General features: G+C 34.9%; 1 protein-coding gene across 4 annotated transcripts in view; it reads right to left on the reverse strand.

Annotated features, from left to right (window-relative positions):
- FBXL17 (F-box and leucine rich repeat protein 17) overlaps window positions 1-21,438 on the reverse strand; it is a 281,585-nt gene that overhangs the window by 187,890 nt on the left and 72,257 nt on the right. For all 4 annotated transcript variants that reach the window (XR_008730168.1, XM_055698556.1, XM_055698555.1 and 1 more), the window contains 2 exons: window positions 12,479-12,586; window positions 2,271-2,401 (listed from right to left, as the gene is read on the reverse strand). Coding sequence is in view for 3 of the 4 variants with exons in the window: in XM_055698556.1 (XP_055554531.1) it covers window positions 2,271-2,401; window positions 12,479-12,586 (239 nt within the window). In the remaining variant the exon portion in view is untranslated. The remainder of the gene's footprint in view (window positions 1-2,270; window positions 2,402-12,478; window positions 12,587-21,438) is intronic.

Below are 21,438 nucleotides of genomic sequence, written 5' to 3' on the forward strand. Positions count from 1 at the left end.
CTGGAATAGAATCCCTGTGTAGTTGGATCTCAGAAGTAAGCAGGCTCAATAATGGGGGGTGGGAGGTGTGGTGGTGAGGTGGTAGAACTGATCTCTCTGTTTTGAAACGAAGAATAAGGTAAAACATTAGACTGCTACTATCTCTTATGTGTTAGCAACAACAATAAGCAAAAGGTTTACTTAAGGGTATGAAGATGCAAAATCTCCTCTGACATCCCCTCTTGATTAGGAGCCATCAAATAAAAACAACAAAAAAGATAAAGTTCGCCTTGCCTTAAATGATTAACAAACCAATTTACTTTAAATCAACTTGGTTTTTTACCCAAGGTAAGCACTTGAAACAGTCCTGTGAACATCTGAAGGCTCACTCATACCCTCAAAGTGAGTATGCTCATAATACTCTGCTGAACCAGTGTCTACATTGATTAAACCCCAAGTGGTTGTATCACGTTCCTTTTACATAGTTTTCAGCAATTCTTAATTCAGCATTTAGGAGGAGTAGGCAAAATTAAGACTAGTATTTGGAGCTTCATCTCACTTGTAAAACAGAAAAACATACTTGAATTGCCAAATGTCTGCCTATGAATAAGATTCAACAAAGGCCCTATTTTCTAAATTCTCTCTTTGCTTTTTTAGCTAGAAGCTAATTGAAATAACTAAACTTAAATTTGTAGTCAAGTTTTAGTTATCAGTTGTATGCTGAAAAAGTACTGACAGGTATAATTAGAAATAGAGACAAAATGCAGAGAACTACAGAGACAAAAGTCAATGATCTAAAAGTTTACATACAATAGCAGGCTATCTGTCATTGCTGGAAAGGGTTTCCTTTTCTTTTTAAGCTTCATAATTTAACTATATTCAATATGATGTTTGAGAGTTATATGCATTTACTTAAAAGATGTATTTCTTATTCTAGTAATTCTAGTAATTTCAAGAATACTTTGGCGTCATTTTGGATCATACTTAGCAGACTGTCCTGCTCAAAACTTTCATGCAGAAAAGGTATACTATTTCTAAGCACTTTAATTAAAACCTGTAAAGTGCCTGTCTTAAATTTACATTTTTCTTATTATTATTTTTTCTGACTTACTTTAAAATTTTCCATTACAGTAGCCTTATTCTGCATATGAAAATAAGACCCTACAGACAGAAAGATCTGAGGCAACTAAGTTCTTCCAAAACCTGTGAAGTTGCATTAAGGGTCTGACCTAAACCTACAAAAATCAAGAAACAGTCTTAAAGGCTAAAAGGAGTTACAATAAAAGTTCAATCATACTTCCTGTTTTCACAGCTGAACTGTAGTATTTTTAGAACATTATACTTCTGCCGAAGTCTAGATCTCATTTACACTTTAGCGAATTCTTAAAGACTTCAGAAAACATTGAAAGAGAGTATGTTAGAAAAAAATCTGCAACCAAGGGGAAGAAGTGTAATTGCTAAAACATCATTCTGGTTTATATGAAACTGTTTTAGAACCCCTCTCTGTTAAAAGTGTTTCTTTCATTTTGTTTAAAACACCAGTTATAATAAACCAATCTGTCCTAAGTAATTCAAAATGTTCTCTTCTGCACACCTTGAGGTGTGGCTTTCTCGTATTTTCTCATTTTAAGAGGAAACTTCAGCTTTTTAAATTCTCAATAGTTTTTTCATTTTTCATCTAATTTGCAACAGACTGATATATCATCTGTGTGTATTTATTTAATGTTAAAATAAATTAATCAAAAGGACAGAATGCATCAGGATAGGAGGTATTCAGGTCAAAAGGAAAAGCCTGAAGTAATACCCCAGTTATTCTTTCAAGTCTCATCCTGGCAAGTCTCTCCCCCAAACAATGAAGGACTTTTGGTTTTCTACAGAAACATGAATTCCACTAGTTAACCCACAAGCAGTTTATTTTTCCTTATGTAGTAAAAAATATGCTTCATTTTTTGTATGCATATAAATCTGTTTAAATCCTAGCTACCTACAGAAGGAGTCAATTCCAATTGTACAATTCAATGACACATGGTAAAGAGCGCATTCTCATTAAATCTACAGTAAACAGATTAGTGCTGCCATCTAGTCATAAATAAACTTTTCCTTGCTACAGAAATGTACAGTCTGTAAAATACATCTAGATGATTTAAACAAAACAAGCAAGAAAAGCACTCAGAAAACACTGCTTGCATTTATTGATCCCCTGCAACCCCCGAGCCATGAGGAATTATTCTCAACTAATACAACCAGTTAAATGTACCTTATACTGGTTTTAGATGCTAAAATGAAGTTACCTGTCATTAATGATCCAGTTCAGACACAGATTGAGGGAATTAAGGTTTTTGCATCTCTTTACTATTTCCATCACTGTTTCATTGTCCAGTTCTGTGATATGACGTAGGTCCAAACTGGAAAGATTTCTTAGCTGTTGAGACAAATATAATAGAAAGAATTGATCTAAAATCTGTTCTTATATATAACTGCTATAAAAACTGTTACACTTCTTGGAATCACGTATAATGTGTGTGAGCTAGTCAAGACAGATGAAATTACTGTATTTTTATCAGAAAGGAAACATATCAAAGATATTAATAAAATCCAACTTTAGTAAATCTGGAATTCAGGCACTCGGTGACTCCATGAAATCAGGACACTCTCATTCATGCTCCAATACATCGACAATAGGGGCCTACACCTTCCTCCTTTGGTATCTTACACTCCATATAGTTAAAAGTAGCATACCAGCTCATTTAGTTACAAGAAAAGCATAGCATGGAAGGGAGACAGCACATTTGTGCTTACATTCAAATGCACATGATTAAAGACGCCAGAGCCTAAGGCTTTCAAACTAAGTAAATACTAGAGACTCCCTGAAAATAAAGAATTTTTACTGTAGTCTCACTTGTGCAGCCATCAACAACAACTTGGATATTCTGAACAACAGCAGTTGGAGTCACAGAACAGTATGATTAAGATTTATGCACTGATTAATCTGATTTATTACTATTGTTAATCATTACAACGTCCTTCAAAAGTAAACAAAACCCTCTTACTACTTTTATTAGCTATGGATTCAAAGAAGATTTTTACAGATTTCTGCAATATCCTTGAAAAACAGATCAGTTTAGTCATAATAACCTCCAAGTGCTGTTTGCTTCTTAAGCTGTCTGAAATAATCTCTGTTATACTCTGGAAAAATAATTGCATTAGGTAATACTGACACTTTAATTAAACCTACCTTCCCCGCAAGAGAGAAAAAAATAATCCTGTTCAGTGATTTAAGTCACTAAGGATTTGCTTAAGCAAAGGCATACAACTGAGATCATATAATTGGTCCACTTCAGTAGTTAATTATTAAGTCAGTGCTGGGGAAGGGGGGGAGGGAGTGATAAAAAGAGATGAAAAGGAAAAAAATGAGGACTTCACATGTAGGTAGTCTTCTACAGGAACAGGTGTTTTAGTGTTTTGTTCCAGAAGTTCTTAACATTCTCCAAACTAAAGCTGAAGATAAACCACATACTGCTTCCAAAAATTCTGCAGAACAAGCATAAGAATTAAGGAACATGACACAACTTAAGGAGAAACAACTCCAGGGTACATCTACAGGAAGTAGGACAGTAATATTCCTATTATTAGGACACTACCACAGGTGTACGGTGGAGCTGCTTGTTGCAATCCCATATAAACTTCTGATAATCTTACTTGCCTATTAGGCATAAAAACACACAATGATTAATACTGTGTTGGTAAAATGGACAGATTTTATCAGCTCTGTCTCTCTCCATTCCATATGTATTGCTCTAGCAGGAGTTTAAAAGACTTGCCTTCTATGCACCCAAAAAATGCTCACAATCAATCCCTCATTTTTTCTGTACAAGTTACAAGAAGGTGCTGAAACTTAACAGCAACTTGAGGTTCCCTCACCTCCATACAGCTATTCCTGTTAGATACTTTAGCCTTTATACTATGTTGGCAATAACAAGAATGATTCGACAATTCAACAATGGATATGTTCTATGACAGTAAACCAATATTCACCAGAAGACCTCAAAGACGCAGAGAAAATCTTCCCATTAAAAAAAAAACAAACAAACCACAACAGAAGTCTTAACGAAAACACATGTTCTTTCAAGACAACAATCTTCTTATATCCAGGTGACAATACTGATGATATTTTTGTCATTACTCTAGAGAGTAAAAAACATGAACTTACATTGAAGACAAATTAATGCATGGAGGTCAGCGCTTCTTTAAATTTCAGGCCATGTTAGACATTTAAGTAAGAGGTAATGGTAGAGTATCTACTTTATTGAGGCAATGATGAATGCAGCAGAAAGAATTTGTGATTTCCCAGGGAAAACGGAGACTTTTGCATTTGATGGGTAGACTCAAAACCAAAATTGAATTCCTAGTATTCCTATTGACCAAATTAATAAGGTTTGCAAGGTAGATTTTACCCTTTACTGTCACAGAATGATCATTCCCTCATTGTTTCCTTCCTTCATACGAGTAATGATCTACCATTATATTCACTATACAGTAACTCAACCATCACTTGCCTTTTTTACAGTCACATTCATTCGTTTGAAACAGCCTACCTGACACCTGACCTACTCGGTAGGTTAATTCTTCTTTTTATCAAGCATAACAGTCAATCCAGAAAACCTTACTGCCTTTTGAAGTTTGAAGAGACTGCCTCAGACTGATACAAACTCCTCAAGTGTAATTTGCTCTACACAACCTCACTATTGCCATTTCAGACGAGTGAATGACTTCGAAGAGCTGCAGAACTGGATACACACTCCCTTAAGTACTGGACCGTCTGACATGATTTTGTATCGATCTGAACATAGCAGGTGAAAAGAATACCCCTTTGCCTATTTAAATCAACGTCTTAGTACCAGTCAGAAAATTGTTATAAATGGACAGGTAACCATTTTTCATTAAAAAAAAAAAAAAAAAAAAAACAAAACAAAACAAAAACAAAACACCCAGGATACATACTTCAATGACAAATGTCCCATTTTATATTTTACCTGAAAAAATAATCTTAAGGAATTAATGCTACAATGCTGAATTCTTTATTAATCACTAGTATTATAAGAAAATGGCAAGAAAAATTATGCAAGTTTTATATTCTACCTCTAACCCTCACATTTAAGGTGGTATGATATTTTAAAAGATTAAACTTCTCTGAAGTGGACAACTGGACAGTTGAGATGTTCCTATCTTCAGTGCACGCATGAATCTTGAGATTAAAATAGCATAATTTTAATTAGCATTTTTCCATAGGAAAAGGATATTCTGTGACTTAAATACTCAATCTTGGCACACCAGGATGAATAAATTTTTTCTTTTTCTTCCCTCTCCCCCCCATTTACTTCATGCAGCTACACCATTTTATTGAGCAATTTCAGGGCCGTTCTTCTACAGATATTCACACTTTCTTGCAACTCTTAATTTTATAGCTCTACAAAGAATGCTCAGCATGAGCAGAATTTAAACTCTGAACTCAGCTCCAGCAGCCAAAATGCTTTAACTGAACGAGGAATATTTAATGTGGCAATAAAACAGACAATGGAAAGAGTAGACAGAGGGCTTAAAAATATGAAATAGAAAATAAAATACAAGAATTAAGAGAAAGCAAGAACAGTTAAACTAATTGTGTGTGCCGCATATATAAACAACCTTACTGAAATTACTGAATATTGACTCAGTGTTAAAATCGTTATGAGATAGTATAATAATAGCATTTAAATTTCAGAGGGAGCCTGGTTAGCTGAATGAGATTAGAAGGGAGCAGGATGTTGGTCCCTTCCTCCCAGTCCTACAGACTGAATTGACAGCCCAGTATGTGAAGGTTTTCTGAGGAGATTGCCTGTTACAATGTACTGAAAGGGAATTGTTCCACTGTGAATGACAGATGCAAAAGAACCACTGAGATCACAAAATGGACAAATGAAGTTTGAAAAACAGACCTTCATGTCTTTTAAAAACATGTTAAGATTAAAAAATTAAATACTATTATTTATAAGAAAATACCTACTACTTTTGGATCTCAAATATTTCAAATCATTTTTGTTCAACACTCTCGTTAGTTGGTTTAAATTACATTTTATGGCAGTTGATATATTCAAAGATTCAGAGATTATCATACTATTTGTGTGCCTGAATGTTATGGATTTCCTAAGACCTCTATCTTGATTACTAGAACTTGTAATATTAAAATATATGCAATGCTAATCAAGAAGCTAGAGCATTTGAAAACTACCGTAACAAAAAAAAAAGAAAAAAAGGAGAGAGAAAAGAGGCTGTTCAAGTTTAGGATAAATTTCCTATACTTCAGATGATAAAAAATTATTATCACAGGTAGTTTTTCAGTGTGGATGTATCAACTCCTGTGCATATTTAGCTGTTATTGTAGAGGTCTATCAATATGAGCATGCAATATTTTTTACTGTTTTTTGTTCCCCACATTCTTCCACAATTCCCGTAGAGATCTGCTTCCTTAAAAATCATAGAATAGAATTATATGCCTTTAAGAACGAGTCCAAGCATAAACTTAACACTGCCAAGTTCACCACTAAACAATTCACATAAGATCAACGCTCTTCAGAACTAAAGCCAAATTATTTCTGAAGGAAAGTGTTTATAAGGACTTAATGAGCTTTAAACTCGCATCTTCTGCTAATTAAGCTTAATTTTCTTGATGCTCTCTGTGTATATTTGCCTTCAGGGAACAAACTGCTCTCTAATTTAAGCCCCTCAAAACAAATGTATCATCACAGGATATAAAAAATAGCAAACTGAGAAAACTACCAATCACATTCTTTTTATTATTATGTCAATAGAATCTATAAACTATTTTTTAAAAAGTCACATACATTAATTTTTACTTAAGAGATTCAGTAACTGAACTATGTTATTGAGATACACTGTGTTCCTGAAACAGTAATCATACATGGTTTAAAGAATTGGAAAATGATTTAATGGTTACTGAGGAGACTGTTTTCCCATAGACTGATTTAATGTTCCGCATATGCACAACTTTTAATTTAATTTCTTAAATATTACAGAACATTGAGCTCCCATTGCTTAAATAAAAAATACACATTAAAAACTAGTGTCATAAGCACATTTAATTTGCATTACTCACAATAAAGCAACACAGAAAAAGTCTGTTTTGAAGAGTATAGGTATTTGTAAAGAACCTTGCCTGAGAATAAAAGAAAGTATGTGTTGATTAAGGAAATAAATTTGCCTTTGTTTTGTAATGTACCACAGCAAAACACAATACTAAAGTGGATGACATTTGTATTCAAGCTGCTACTCCTTCCAAGATGATTGATAATAATAATTTGGGTTTTGATGTACTGCATGTATACTTTACAAGTCATGCTACAAAAATAAATATATTGCCCTCCTTTCAAACATAAAGACCCATTGCAGAGGAGCTACTTGTACACATATATAAACTGCATATGTAGTACCTGTGTTACAAGACTCACCTCCACTTTATGAACTTTAAAAGCTGCTGTTGAATTACACTATTGCTGAGTCATAGTTTACCCTCCCTTTGTGTTATTTACTCTCAAGTACCACTAAAGAACCTTGGCTTTTTTTTTCCTGGAAAGCTTCACACCCCCACAGAGCACTGAAACCCTTTCAACCATGCAATCATTCTTCTCTACAATACCTTTTTTACTTCATTGCAACTTGAAAGAAACTGCAGTTGGGTACAACTACTAGATCCTTAAAAATTATTAGAAGAATTTCTTGTTCATTCAACAGAATTGTTAGCTTTAGTTTGACAAGATGTAAAAAGGTTCCCTTACAGAGTCTATAGCACCATGCCATTTAAAGTATCAAGCCAATCCTCACAAAGAATTTCCCAACACCACTATGTTCAGAAATTACTTACTTTTTCCTATGACTGGAAGACTAGCATTTAAAAAGGCATCTTATTAAATGCACACAGATTCAAATAAATCATATGCCATCATATGAAATATAGTTTATTACATAAATTGCTTAAAAAAAAATTGTTTTCTCTAGACCTAGCCAAAGAACAATCATGTTCTCATATAGGAAGCATGACTTTGTAAGAGTAGAAGGTATGCTGAAATGTTACCATACAAAGAGCAAAAAGCTAAGCACTTCATGTCAAACCAAATCAGTTACTAAAGGACCATACAGTACCTCAGTTTAGAAAAGGCTCCTGCAAAAATCAGTTTTCTCATGTGTAGAGTATCATTACATATATCTCTCAAGCAAATAATGTCTGCACTGAGCCCTAAATATTTGCTCTATAAATCTGAATTTTGATTGACTTCATACTGGCCACCAACTAAGACGCAGGTACAAGTCAGTTAGATTGGACATGACTATCAGATAACAATTATGAGACACAGAAGTGAGATCACATTGTTCCAAAAAAAGTTCTTAGATAAACTGACTCCATGTATTGGTGATTAGAAGAGTAAGTTAGAACATTTTTCTATCAAGATGTTGTCCAAGGATTCACACATATTTAGATGAAAACGTCTGTAATAAAATTTACCTGACACAGACTGTCAGAAATACATGGTAAGAAGCACAGATGAGTTATACTGCTAGAAAGCAACTACTCTTGTGTATGTATCAGAACTCAACGGAAGAAGCCAAGGAAGAGGCTTGGAAATAAAACTATGCCTGGATGCTGAGATTTGCTGGTGCCAGCTGTTGAATTTCTGTTAGAAGTGCAACAATTGAATTGCTGAGAAGCAATTATCACAGGAGGGGAAAAAAGACCACCACTTTTGGGGCCCAAGTTACAAAATTAAAAAACCACTACTTCACTAGTTAGCATATAGAGTTTCTTTTTCATATTTAGTTAATGAATAAAAATGACCCAGTGTGGTTATTCTGTCTTCAATGCAATTACCTAACATGCATAGGTACTTTGCACATTTCCATAGGCCTTCATGTTTACAGGAGAAGAAGAAAGTGAGAAGTGAAAAATAACCAGCAATAAACTCTTGAAAGAAAAAAGGATGTGAGGAGAGGAAAGGAGAAAACAATAAAAAAAAAAAAAACCACAAATACAAATGATGCAGGGAAAGGTAAGTAAATAATAGAATGAGAAAAAAAATAAAGCAAGCAAACAATAGTTGGGGATGTACTGATAACAGAAGATGAATCAACACTATATCCAGTATATGTTCTTCCCTCCTCCATAGGAACAAAGCTGACACATGTAGGACTAATTTTTCTAATAAAACAGATCATGCAGATCTTTCGTGACACTTGTACAGGTTACAGCTACAAAGAAAAATAAAACATTCTACATCACCAGAACAAACCACTGGTTTCAATTGGGAGTATAACTGTGAATTGCGTATACACACACTCACACTCCCCCTCATTCCCCTTCTCTCTCCCTGTGTCATGCAGTGCCTCTCATCTTGGCCAATAATCACTATTTACTTTAGGTGCATTTTTTTTTTTTAGTTTACAATAACTTCAAGGAAAAAAGGCAGCAGTGTGATAACATGGTTTTGTTCAAGAAGTAAGTTTTGTTGCATGTCATTATGTTCAACATAAAAATAATGAAAATAAACCCTGAATGTTTCTTCTTTTTCTAAAATATGTATTTTCTCTACCATACTCCAAAATTAGCTATTAAAATTGCTCTGTGATTCAGCAGCACTGTAATTCAGAATTTTCAAGTGCCACTATTTTTAAAGACAGCTAACATTACCAGGGGGGAAATACAGTAATAATAACCCACTCACTTTTTATACATCCATCAGCCTCAAAGCAATTTTCCAACAGAGGCCAGGGCTGTTATCTCCAGTTTGCACACAGGAAGCAGGACAGAAGGGAACTAGCTCTACACAGCCTTGCAGGACACACTCACAGGCCACGTAAAGCAAAAATCAGATTCCACATTTTCTAAGAACATGGGACTGGAATTACTACTATGCACATATAAAGTTCCAGTTAAGAACTCAACAAGAAAATGACCATAAGAAATACTTGATGGTTAGAACAAAAATAATGATGTCATCAACAGATCAGTAATGAAAAAGACAGACCCAGGAGTTGAATATCATGTTGCTCCTCCACAGGTATTCGCTTTAATTCCCAGCTGGAGTTTATGTCCTCCAAAGAACTGTAGAAATGGAACATGTCTGTGCCGGATACTTCAGTGCAATTCAGTTTCTGTTAAAACTGCCTGCTGTACTATGAGGAAGTAATACCTGACAGAGGAGCCACATGGAAGCACTGCTGAAGTCACTGCAGCGAGATTAACCAGGTATCCCTTGTTGGTAGCTTAGAGTAAAGCACACTGAATTCCAATACCATTGCCCAGCCACTGTATGACTGGGAACATCTCACTTCTTTTTCCCCCTCAATATATGGCAGCACCCCACTTGCCTGTATTGAAGTAGCCATCAATGTAAAAAATACCTCATTATCATGCACAGAAGTCATCTGTATGTGAAAAAATACTTTGCAAACCTTACAGAAGATGTCATATCACTGATTCATAGAATACTTTGGGTTGGAGGGGACCTTTAGAGGTCATCTAGTCCAACCCCCTGCAATGGTCGGGGACATCTTCAACTAGATGAGGTTGCTCAGAGCCCCATCCAGCCTGACCTTGAATGTTTCCAGGGATGGGGCATCCTCTCCCAGCGACCTGTTCTAGTGTGTCACCACCCTTACTATAAAAAATTCCTTCCTTATCTAGTCTGAATTTACACTCTCTCAGTTTAAAACTATTACGCCTTGTCCTATCACGACAGGCCCTACTAAAAAGTCTGTCCTCATCTTTCTTATGAGCCCCCTTCAAGTACTGAAAGGCTTCAATGTCTCCCCAGAGCCTTCCCTTCGCCAGGCTGAACACCACCTAGTGTTCAGGATTATCACATCACTGTCTTTGCAGCGTCAATAGCCTACAGAAAGCTTCTACTGGCACAGCTTCAGGGAAGGAAATTAGAATCCCCAAGTCTCAAATCCCAACAAAAAGCACGTGCACCACTTACTTACACCATATGACTTTTTCCAAGTTTATGCAAAGCACTCTTTTAGTTGTTATTTTTTGAAGGGCTATGTGCAACAATGTCACTCCTACGTAAATGATTTTGAATAGTTTATTATTATTAAACCACATGAAAATCAGAACTAAATGTTAATAAGAAAAATCAAGATCTTGACTTTTCTTCAATCAAATAAATGGTATTATAAAGTCACTTCGTTGAAGGATAAGACATCTATTAAATACTCAATAAATCTAGGCCGGAATAATGCAGCAACCAAAGCATGCACCTGAAAAGCAATCTGTGTGGGAATTTCCCACAAAGCCTTGGACTACATAACCCATCTGTCTGATTTCCAAATTATATACCCAACATAAAAGTAGGAGGTATGTAAATATAACCTATAGTCATACATGCATAGTTTTCATAGGACATGAAAATTATTGTATTATTCCTCTCTCTCCCACAGATAAATACCACTTTTACACATCATCTCAGTATACACACGGTCCTTCCCAAATTGCATCCTTCGAGGTGCTGTAATTTCGCCATGCAAATTAAATTCTCTGGCTTTTTTCTTTTTGCATGTGTTCCAAAATGTTTTCAATTCTTCTGTATTGTCAGCTACTGAGCTGTCCTAGGCCAATGAAAATATTTCGCAGATATGCTGAATGGTTCTGTATAACAACACAAAAACAGCACAGCTGCATCAAAAAGACCTATATTTTCTTCAGGCATGTTCTGTTTTCACTAAATATGCTCTCCGCTTACTACCTCAAGGTCTCTTTAACCATCTTTATGTTTACCAGAACTTTTCATATTCAATATCCATTTCTACAGTCATCTTTACAAGTTTTAAGTTCCATTTTCGTACTTGAACATTTATTCATTCTTAGCTATAAATAATAATTTATCTATTCCAGATGCATTTTATTTCTGTTCTCCCTCATGTGTGCTTAATCCCTGAATCTACTTTCAGTTACAAATTTTAATATGCTGTATGTCCACCTCATCCAGGTCATTCATTTTAGTGAACACTTCCATTATTTTCTGCAGATTCACTCAAGCTGGTTCTCCCACACATCACTCCTCTTACATAAAAGAAAATCTGTCATACTATCGATGTTAAAATACAAAGATGGACATAAACAAAATGTATGTGCATAGGGGATATACTGTTGCACTAAGGGTCCTGTCTAAATCTCTGGCAATAAGAATTCCGCACTTCCAGTCATGGAACTGTCTTGTTTGCAATGGAATCTGGTATAACTAGGCATTTTAAAGACTTTTGGCCTGAATGGTTTACATAGGGAATTCTGAATGCGTCTGCTCAAATAATGCAATGTTCATTTACCTTGTCAGATTTCTATCCATGACTGTTACTCATCGTATGTATACAAACTTACCCTGGCTGATACCTGTGGTTTGGCAATAGTCAAACATACTAATGACGAGATAAAAGTAGCTACAATACTTACATTAGTGAGGTGAATGACTCCTTTTGATGTAACAGAGCAGCCCATAAACCCAACATACTGTAGCTCAGGACAATGTTCAGCAAAAGCTTTCACAGACTGATCCGTCACCTACAGAAAAGATACACAGGTAGCAGTTGAATAGGTGATATAAGCACATACTCAATACAGTCTAACCAGTTTCTCCGTAACATTGGCAAGCTGCTCATTAATACTTCCATTATTATTATCATTACTATTAATTATTTCAAGAGTTTAAGAGAAAACATTGAATATGCACACACATCTATATAGGTACATGAAAAGGAAAAAGACAGTCTCTGACAGATAGGGATCATCTTCTTGAAGTAAGAGAAGAAATGGAAGAAAACAGAGAATGATGGCCACAAATTCAAGTATTATTTTCATCCCGTTTATCTGCAAATACCCCAAGAGACCATTCTATTTACTATTCCCATAAACTATATAAAAACATGAAAATGTTAACAAATTTATGTTATTGCTATCCTGCAGACTCATGCTATAGCCATCATTGACTACACAGAATTTGAATTGTGTGGTATTTTAAGTTTATATTCCTTTTCTAAGCATTTTTGCTAAAACAAAGCAATAGATGATTTTAACTTGAAGATTATACTACATCTGTTTCCCACATCAGGCTTGTATATCATGGTAATATACTATTGCGTCAGTTATCAGTTGAAAGCTACCTAGTTTATTACTTGGTTTATTTATTTCTACAACTATTTTTTCTTTATAGTTAAGTTTGCCTAATAAAATTTAATAACTACAAAACACAATCCATTACATAAATATAATGCTGTGCAGGTAGACTAAATATTCAAAAGGACAATTTAGTGAACTCTGTGAAGAATATAATATTGACATGGGTATATGTAAGATACCTGTGTATCTTCCTTTAAATACAGTGTTGATTTTTGGGGCGGTTTGGTTTTGGTGTCTTGTTTTGGTTTTTGGTTGTTTGGGGTTTTTTTCCTGAGAAGTATATATTTCCAGTGTAAATGACAGTAATGCAAAACTCTATTGATTCTGGGACAAAAACTGTATTTTCCAGTCAAACTGCTCAGGAATGTCTCACTAAGTGTGGAATTGAAAGTCCTGAACACTGAGGACATTCTGAGATTGTAAGGATGCCTCCTTGTTATTGCGGAACTCGGAAACAAAACAAGTTTTGAAGTATCTAGTCCACAACTGAGCCTCAGGTGACGACATACATAGGAACATCATTCCTGCTATGCTGTGGATCACCTTTACCTACAATTCCAACTTGCCTGACCAACATGTCACTTAACTGCACACTGGCAGTTATATTGACTTTGGTGAAGACTCTAGCAAAATGATTTCTGAGAAGATAACCCAGGGAGAAAGGAGGCCAACAAGACTATAGATACACCACTGCATGTAAGCTGTATTGGTATGGGGATACTGAATACGGTTATATTTCTAACACAGCTTTCTCAAACCAACAATTTCACAGTGAGGAAATATTTTTATTATTGCACATCTGTCAAATAAAAGTAAAAGGCAGGCCAAAAGGAAGGAAAAAAGGGCCAGCTGAACAGATTCAATCACAAATGGTGTAGCGATCATGTTGAATCTGCACAGACCCATTTCTCGGGTCTGGAACAAAACACCCAGTGTAGTAAGAAATTTCTTCTTTGATTTTGATCTGACACGACCTTACATTTTTATTTTTTCATACTCCTCTCAGCTGAGGACAGCCACACCAACTATTTGGGAATTTTAAGATACTGACTACTAAGAATCTTTGACAAATACTATCAGAAGTCAAAGACTTACAGATTTGCACTATTTAGCACTCTACCAGAGGGGAATGTTTTGGAGAAGATAAATGAAATCCTCTGTTTCAGCTAACAATCTAACAGGAGGACCCTTTGACAACCCTACCCTCCACTCTCTACAGAGGATGACAGTATGGTTCTCTGTGGCAGACAGATTTGCCCTAACTAGCAAGAAAATGCAGTAAAGAGAAATCAACATAATAAATGCCTAACCTCACAAATTCATTACTGAGCTTAAAACTTCCAAATACAATTTCTTACATATAGCTGACATTTGGGTACATGAAGACTTTAAAAATTCATGTCTTGAATACAAACAATAAAATTAGTGTGTCTTAAAAGATTTTCTGTTCATTATATGGATTTTTCTGCATCCTAAACAAAATTTGTGAAAATAGTTTTGGTAAAAGTTAGTAAATTATGACTATATATTAAATATTATACAGATTAGTAGTGAACATTTTTAGTGCTCATTAGATATGCAGCATCTATCTAGTCAGAAGAAGATTTTTCATTACCTGTGTATGCCTCGTGATTTTTCAGGTTTAGAAAAACTATTCACAATCTGTCAAAAGTAGTGTGAGATTACCTGAATATTCTTTACAACTACTGTGTAGAAATCACCACTTTTCATGAAGTGAAAAGACACTTCAAGACAGGCATTTTGCTACTGCAAACGGCAATTTCTGTTCTTAAATCTTGACTTAAGTAAAATAGCAGTGCATTGAACCTATTGCTGTCTTTTAAGTTCATTTCATTTAACAGATCCTATCTTTTGCTGTCAGCCTCAAAACTCCGCAACTCTTAACACCTAGAGAAGCTGACTTCAAGTTTTATTGGGAAACACTGTAAAAATTTTCTCAATCAGCACTGTAATCTCACAGTCAGCATTCTTTACTGCAACAATGTCTAGGAATACATTACTTCTTTTTGAGACCCTGTATCATTTATAGCAATTGATATTTTAATAATGTGATTGCCACTCAGACAGCCTGTAATGAATGCCACTTGATACTCTGGTTAGCTACTCTCAACACATGACTACACTCTCCTGTGATTCTATTAGTTGGGAAGGAAAATATACATATATATTTCTATATATGCACACACATGCTTGCAATTTCACAAGAATGGCTTCATATAAAATGAATGTAAGATAGCATATAGAAATAACAGATCAAAACACTTTTAAACTAAGTATCCAATGAAAAGGTAAAAAAAATTAGGCTGTTTTGTTCTCCTTTTTTCAGGAGTGAGGGACAGTAAGAACATCGTAGTTTGGAATCTGTTTATAAACATATGTGTAGCATTATAGTCAATTACCTAGGTTTCAGTTAGAGTAATTGATATTTGAATCCTATCTGTCCTTATTTATACATGGCTCAAAAAACATATCATAATAAGGTTAGTATGCAGAAATATTATTTTTCATTTGACCTATTTTTATAAGGGAGGAATAAATGTAAGTTTCAGACAGATCTGAAATAGAAGCAACAAAGCTAAAATTAAATCTCAAGTAACTTTCTAAGACTGAAAACAACTATTCTTCTGTTATTTAGACTTTCTTCTATTTTATCCTCTGCAGTGTCTAGTACAGACAGCTAATATACATTTACATTTTAACTCAAACATGCAGGCCAGCTCGCTATTTCTACTGTAAGTAGGTGCCAGAAAAACCTCTCTTATTGTATGAATGTGCTTTATGCTCCCAAGAGAAGGCCTGTTCTGCAGAATGAAAAAAAGGTAAAGTCACTGATGAAAAAAGTGCATGGAAAGTTAGCAATGGCACGTATGCTATGATTATGGAATCTTAACACTGTTCCTTTGTAATGCAATATGGAATTGTATGTTACATTTTCCTCAAAGGCCTTTCCACAACTCAGGAGACAGAACAGATACTTGAAATGTGTTCTATAAATATGACTTCTGCAAACTAACAAATATTTTAAAGTATGAACAACTGAGGTACTATACAAACAGATTAGACTAGCATAATCTAAAAACAGATTACCATAGAAAAATATACTGCAGTTCTACACAAATGACCTTTGTCAACAAAGATACAGAAATTCACACCCAAATCTTTTATAGATCACAGTACTGTTCTTCCAAGAATTCTTAATAATTGGACTGTCTAGTCGACCTTCATTGACTTTCATTCATCCTGCCTTGCTTGATGTTAGTCTTGCTTTGAAAAAGTAATATAGGATGATGAGGACAGATTTATAAGTTATGCACTAAAGCATTGTGAATGGGAAATAGGCTGGTCTGGAACTAATGGCACAGATTTTGCTCCTATTAAAAAGATCTATGATAAGTAAGATATGGTTTAATCATTTTCTTTTTATGTATTGAAGCCTATTATATATATGAATTCCAGTTCTGCATTGTTTTAAAGAAATTAAGTATTTTTACTATTCAGAGTTAGATTCTCTAAGTATTAGTTTATTTTACAATCTATTCAATAACTTAACAGGCAGAAAGGAACAGTTCTGAAGCAAAGATTATAATTCTAAAAGAAAGTTTGAGGTACAACAATATAAGACACTGAAATTCCAACTACAAAGAGTCACAATTAATAAAAACAACCTCAAACAGAAATAACTGAAAAAGAGGTCGGAATGTAAATAGTAACTGGCACAGAACGAACACCACGTTCTCTTATTTAAACAGGTGCACTGCAATGTAAAATTCTAATGTGCGATTTTGTCTACATAAAACGCATAAATAAAAGTTTGCAAAATATGTAAAATATTCCTCAGGTGTTTTTCTTCTAGGAGGCTAAACCCTGACAGAGTAAAATATGTTTTCATGTAAGCAGACAGTCTGCCATGAATATAATAGGTAAGTATTCACTGCAGAAGTCAACTGTAACAGTAGAAGCAGCCCCTTTTCTCCCAATTCCTTTACTCCATAAGCCTTTACCTGTCTTGGTCAGACACCAGCTTAACCATACCCACTTTTGGGCAGCACAGGAGGAAGGGAAGGGTCAGAGAGGACTTGCTGAAATTCTCTCTTTTCAGACATTAAACTGAGTTTTCCAAAAAGCTCATCTGCTAATTCAGTCCTAAAACTTTCTTGCCTTACCTCTGTGTTCTTATACACCACAGACTAAGGCTCATGAACAGCCCACTCCGAAACATGCTGTGCACAAAGCAACAAAGCACGTGGCCAGGTTCTCCAATACTGTGATTTTATACGACATACTTGAACAACGTACATTTTCCCTGAAATCCTTGCACGCCAAAACTGGCCATAATGTACAGTTAGGTATAACTTAGGTTAGGTATAACTTGGACATAACTTTTACTCCTTTCTACCAAAAATCCTGAAATGCATCCATTTCACAAGATACAGGCAAATCACACAGAGCGAAGGCGTCCATCCTGGAGTAACTCAGCTCACCAGCTTACAGGTGAGCTCAATTACATAGACCAGGATGTAATACATACAAAATAAAGAAACACTAAACACCAAGACTGCTCAGATACAGAAATATCTGTACCTACTGTAAACAAAGGCAGCCAGGCCACCATTGTTCTATCAGCATCAAAGAAAATAATTAAATAAAAAGCTTAAAAAATAATCACAGCAATGAAATAGTTTTGCGAGAAACTGCCTGCTATAGGTATACGTGTTTATATAGGTTCCTCCTGCTTAGCTTAAAATTTGCATTGCTACCTCTATACTAAAACATAACCACCCAACAATTTGCCAAGACGCAAGGTAGAAGTTGTTGAATATATTGCACTTTGTCAAAAGGTGAAGATGTAAATAAAGGCTTGTCATTGCAAGGAATTATGATCAGATGATCTCTCTTTGCCACACAGGGAAAGATAACATTGTCTCTCTTTTGACTAACATTTTTTAGAATTACTTTTTAACAAAGGGTCAAACAGAGATCACAGTATTACACCAGAAGTTAAATACTAGTACATTTTACATTATTAAACTAAAACATACAAACATTTTAGATTATGCATATTTTCCTTACTCAATGATCAAGAAATTACAAGCAAATTGTTTTAATTTAACCAGTTTTGAATTCAAATACAAATTCAATTTCAGTTTTAAATTCATTTCCACAGGAGGCTGCAATACCCAAAGTATTTGCTTATAGATTTAATCCTAACATTCCAACAAACATGCCAGGGCACTAATAGCATCAGTTCCTAACTTTAATAATACAATTTATTAGAAACAGATCATATTATTTGATTGACCATGAATATAAACCCAAGTAATTTTAAATTAAAAGGCAATATGGCACAAACATATTGCAGAAATGTATCTCACAAACACACACACAAATCCTGATAAAGAGCTGTCTTGTTCTCCCTCCACCAGAAAACAAAAGGCAGAAGAGGTGAAATACGAAGTTTATGTTTAAAGGATTTATTTCAGACTTAAACTGGAAAAGACTCCCCCTGTTCAATAGCAGTGATACATTGCCTGCTCTCCACAAGCATCAACTTAAATAATATTGGTCATAAAAACTGTGACAAAGTAATTATTATTGGCAAAGATGCATTTAATTCATGACCCCATACTGCAATTACAGAGCGTTGACAAAAATAAGGCACAGATAATTTGTCATCATGCTCATTTTCAGGACACCCAAATTTCATTAGTGAGCAGCAGCAAGGCAAGGCTCATCTTAACTAACTACCATTGGACAAACTGTGTATTTCTTCACGATCAGTAAGAAATACGGATAAATGTAACCATTTGCTTAATCACAAAAGAAATTCAATAACTGTCACCTTTAACTTGCAGTAGTAAAGAAAGATTTAAGAAGTGCTGCCAATTTCTATGAGGACCCAAAATAGAGAAATATAAATATTTCTATTCCTTCATCTTTGAAGGAAACAATCTAACTGAAAAGGAAATGATCCCCATTTTTCAATATATGTTTGTAAAGTTTAGGCTAGATCTTCAATCTCTTCACAATCTGGGTTTATAGGCTTTGATTTATTTTCACTATAAAAGAAGATTTTTATAAGAAACAAACGTGCAGTCTTTCTGCGTAACATAACATAAAACAGAACACTTGCTTACTAATGGCGGTTAAATCTTGTTTCATTGTTAACTGAAAGGGATAACAGTCCACCAATTTCAATGACTTTACAAAAAAAGGAAAAAATATTCTACAATATTTTAAGGATAAATACAATTTTAAAATGTTAATTTATTTCATAAACATGCATCTTGAAATGGGTCTCACCATTTAAGCTGAAATGCAAACATGGAATGCAGAAGCAGAGCCTGTACTGTAAGGTGAACCTTCCAGTATGAGCTATTCCATCAGAATCAACAATTCACAGTAAAGACGACTAACACAATAATAAAAGCATGGCCTCAGAGGAGGCCTTAGCTGCCTGAAGCAGCATTCGAAGTACAGAACTTGGTCTGGCAGTGCTTGCTGCCCTGTCCCTGTGAAGCACTAACTCTCTGGCTATCTCATCTTGAGATAAGAATGTGACATGTCTGGAGTTTCTGCCCTGTGCACCCATGGCTACCTCATACCTCATCAGAATGCAGTCTTGATGAGGAGCTGTGCAACACTATGCCACCCCACCTTCACATCTGAGAGGAGGAAAAGAGAGGATTTCATTGCCATCCTTTTCCTCATCCTTATGCATTAGCTCAGGAGTTAGTGTTACTATCTGCCCACAAAACAAGAGGACAAGACAAGAGTACAAAGGCAAATATAAAGAGCTGAAAAAGTATTTTGTTTTACGTTGTATTTACCAGCTGGCCTCATCAACCACATTCTGGTAATATCAACTACTTGAAAATACTGTAAATGTAAAAAAAAGACAAACACAACAAAACACACACACCAAAAAACCCCCACAAAAACAAACAAAAAAAACCAAACAAAAAACCCCAACAATTTTGCCATATAGTCAGGCCAATATTCAACCTAAAGGAATCAATGTTATCAGGTATCCTTTTAGAATGCATTTGGATGTAGTGTTTCTTCCTTGTTTTTAAGAGGACTGAGCAACTGGCTATAAAGAAGTGTCCCCGTTTTATCTTCATAGTAGTGCAAGAGAGATTCTTGTTAATTCATCTAACGTAACTTTTAGATGTAGAACTCTAAGTAGCTCAGTTAAGTGTCGTAAATAGTACTCGTTCCATTTCTGTGGTACAGCGTGTCACTGTTTAGTCTTACTGTCTTCCTGTTACCAATGACAAAGACATCAAAACAGATGAATTGTTCTTCCTATATTGATCTATTTTATCCCCTGAATTAACACCAAACAACACAACACACAACTACAGCGTTTGCACTAGTAAGTAACTATAGACAACTGCTATCTTCAAAATGGTTTCACTGTCCAGCTTAAAAAACAAATCTCGGTTCTCAATATAAAGTATCTCTGGTTCCCGTTAACTCAAAATTCAATAGAGTACAGTTTGACTGTACTTATATTTAACAAGGGTATCAGCACACCCTGATTTGTTTGTTGCAACACCGTAAAAACAATTCTTTGGTTTATAAAATACTACCCTCCTACCAAAAGACAAAATTTAGCACCAAAATGTGTTTACCCTGGATTGACAAAACACTGCTTCCAAAACAAAACTCTTCAGCATGTATACATAACCTGACAACCATTAAAATTTCAATTTGCAGACAGATAGTGCCACAGTATTACAAATTATGCAATGAGAACCACACATCAGAAATACCATATATTCACAAAAGGTTATGGGAAAACCAAGTGTTGCTCAGCATAGTTTTTAAATGGAAGAATGCATAATAATTTCTAACCAACCTTTATTATTCATAGTACTGAATCAAAGACTGATGTGTCTACATGCTAAGAAATACATATCCAGCATTTTCACTCAGTATCATTCTGAATGCAAAGGAACAACAATATTTCTATGTAACTGCAAAATAGGTCCATGGTTTACTGGTCCAGCCACTTAATCTTTCCTCCTTATGTAAGGAGTATACGAACTAAATATTCATCCTTTCTGTGACAGAAGATGACTTTGCATTATCTCCCCTTTTCCTGCTCTCAGAGCTATTATACAAGCACATTTCCTGTTCTGTATTATGAGTAGAAAAACAACACAAACCCCCAGTTTATTCAACAGGTTTATCGTTCAGCGTAAGAGAACAGA

The sequence above is a fragment of the Falco cherrug genome, chromosome Z (assembly GCF_023634085.1).
Source record: "Falco cherrug isolate bFalChe1 chromosome Z, bFalChe1.pri, whole genome shotgun sequence".
Taxonomy (NCBI): domain Eukaryota; kingdom Metazoa; phylum Chordata; class Aves; order Falconiformes; family Falconidae; genus Falco; species Falco cherrug.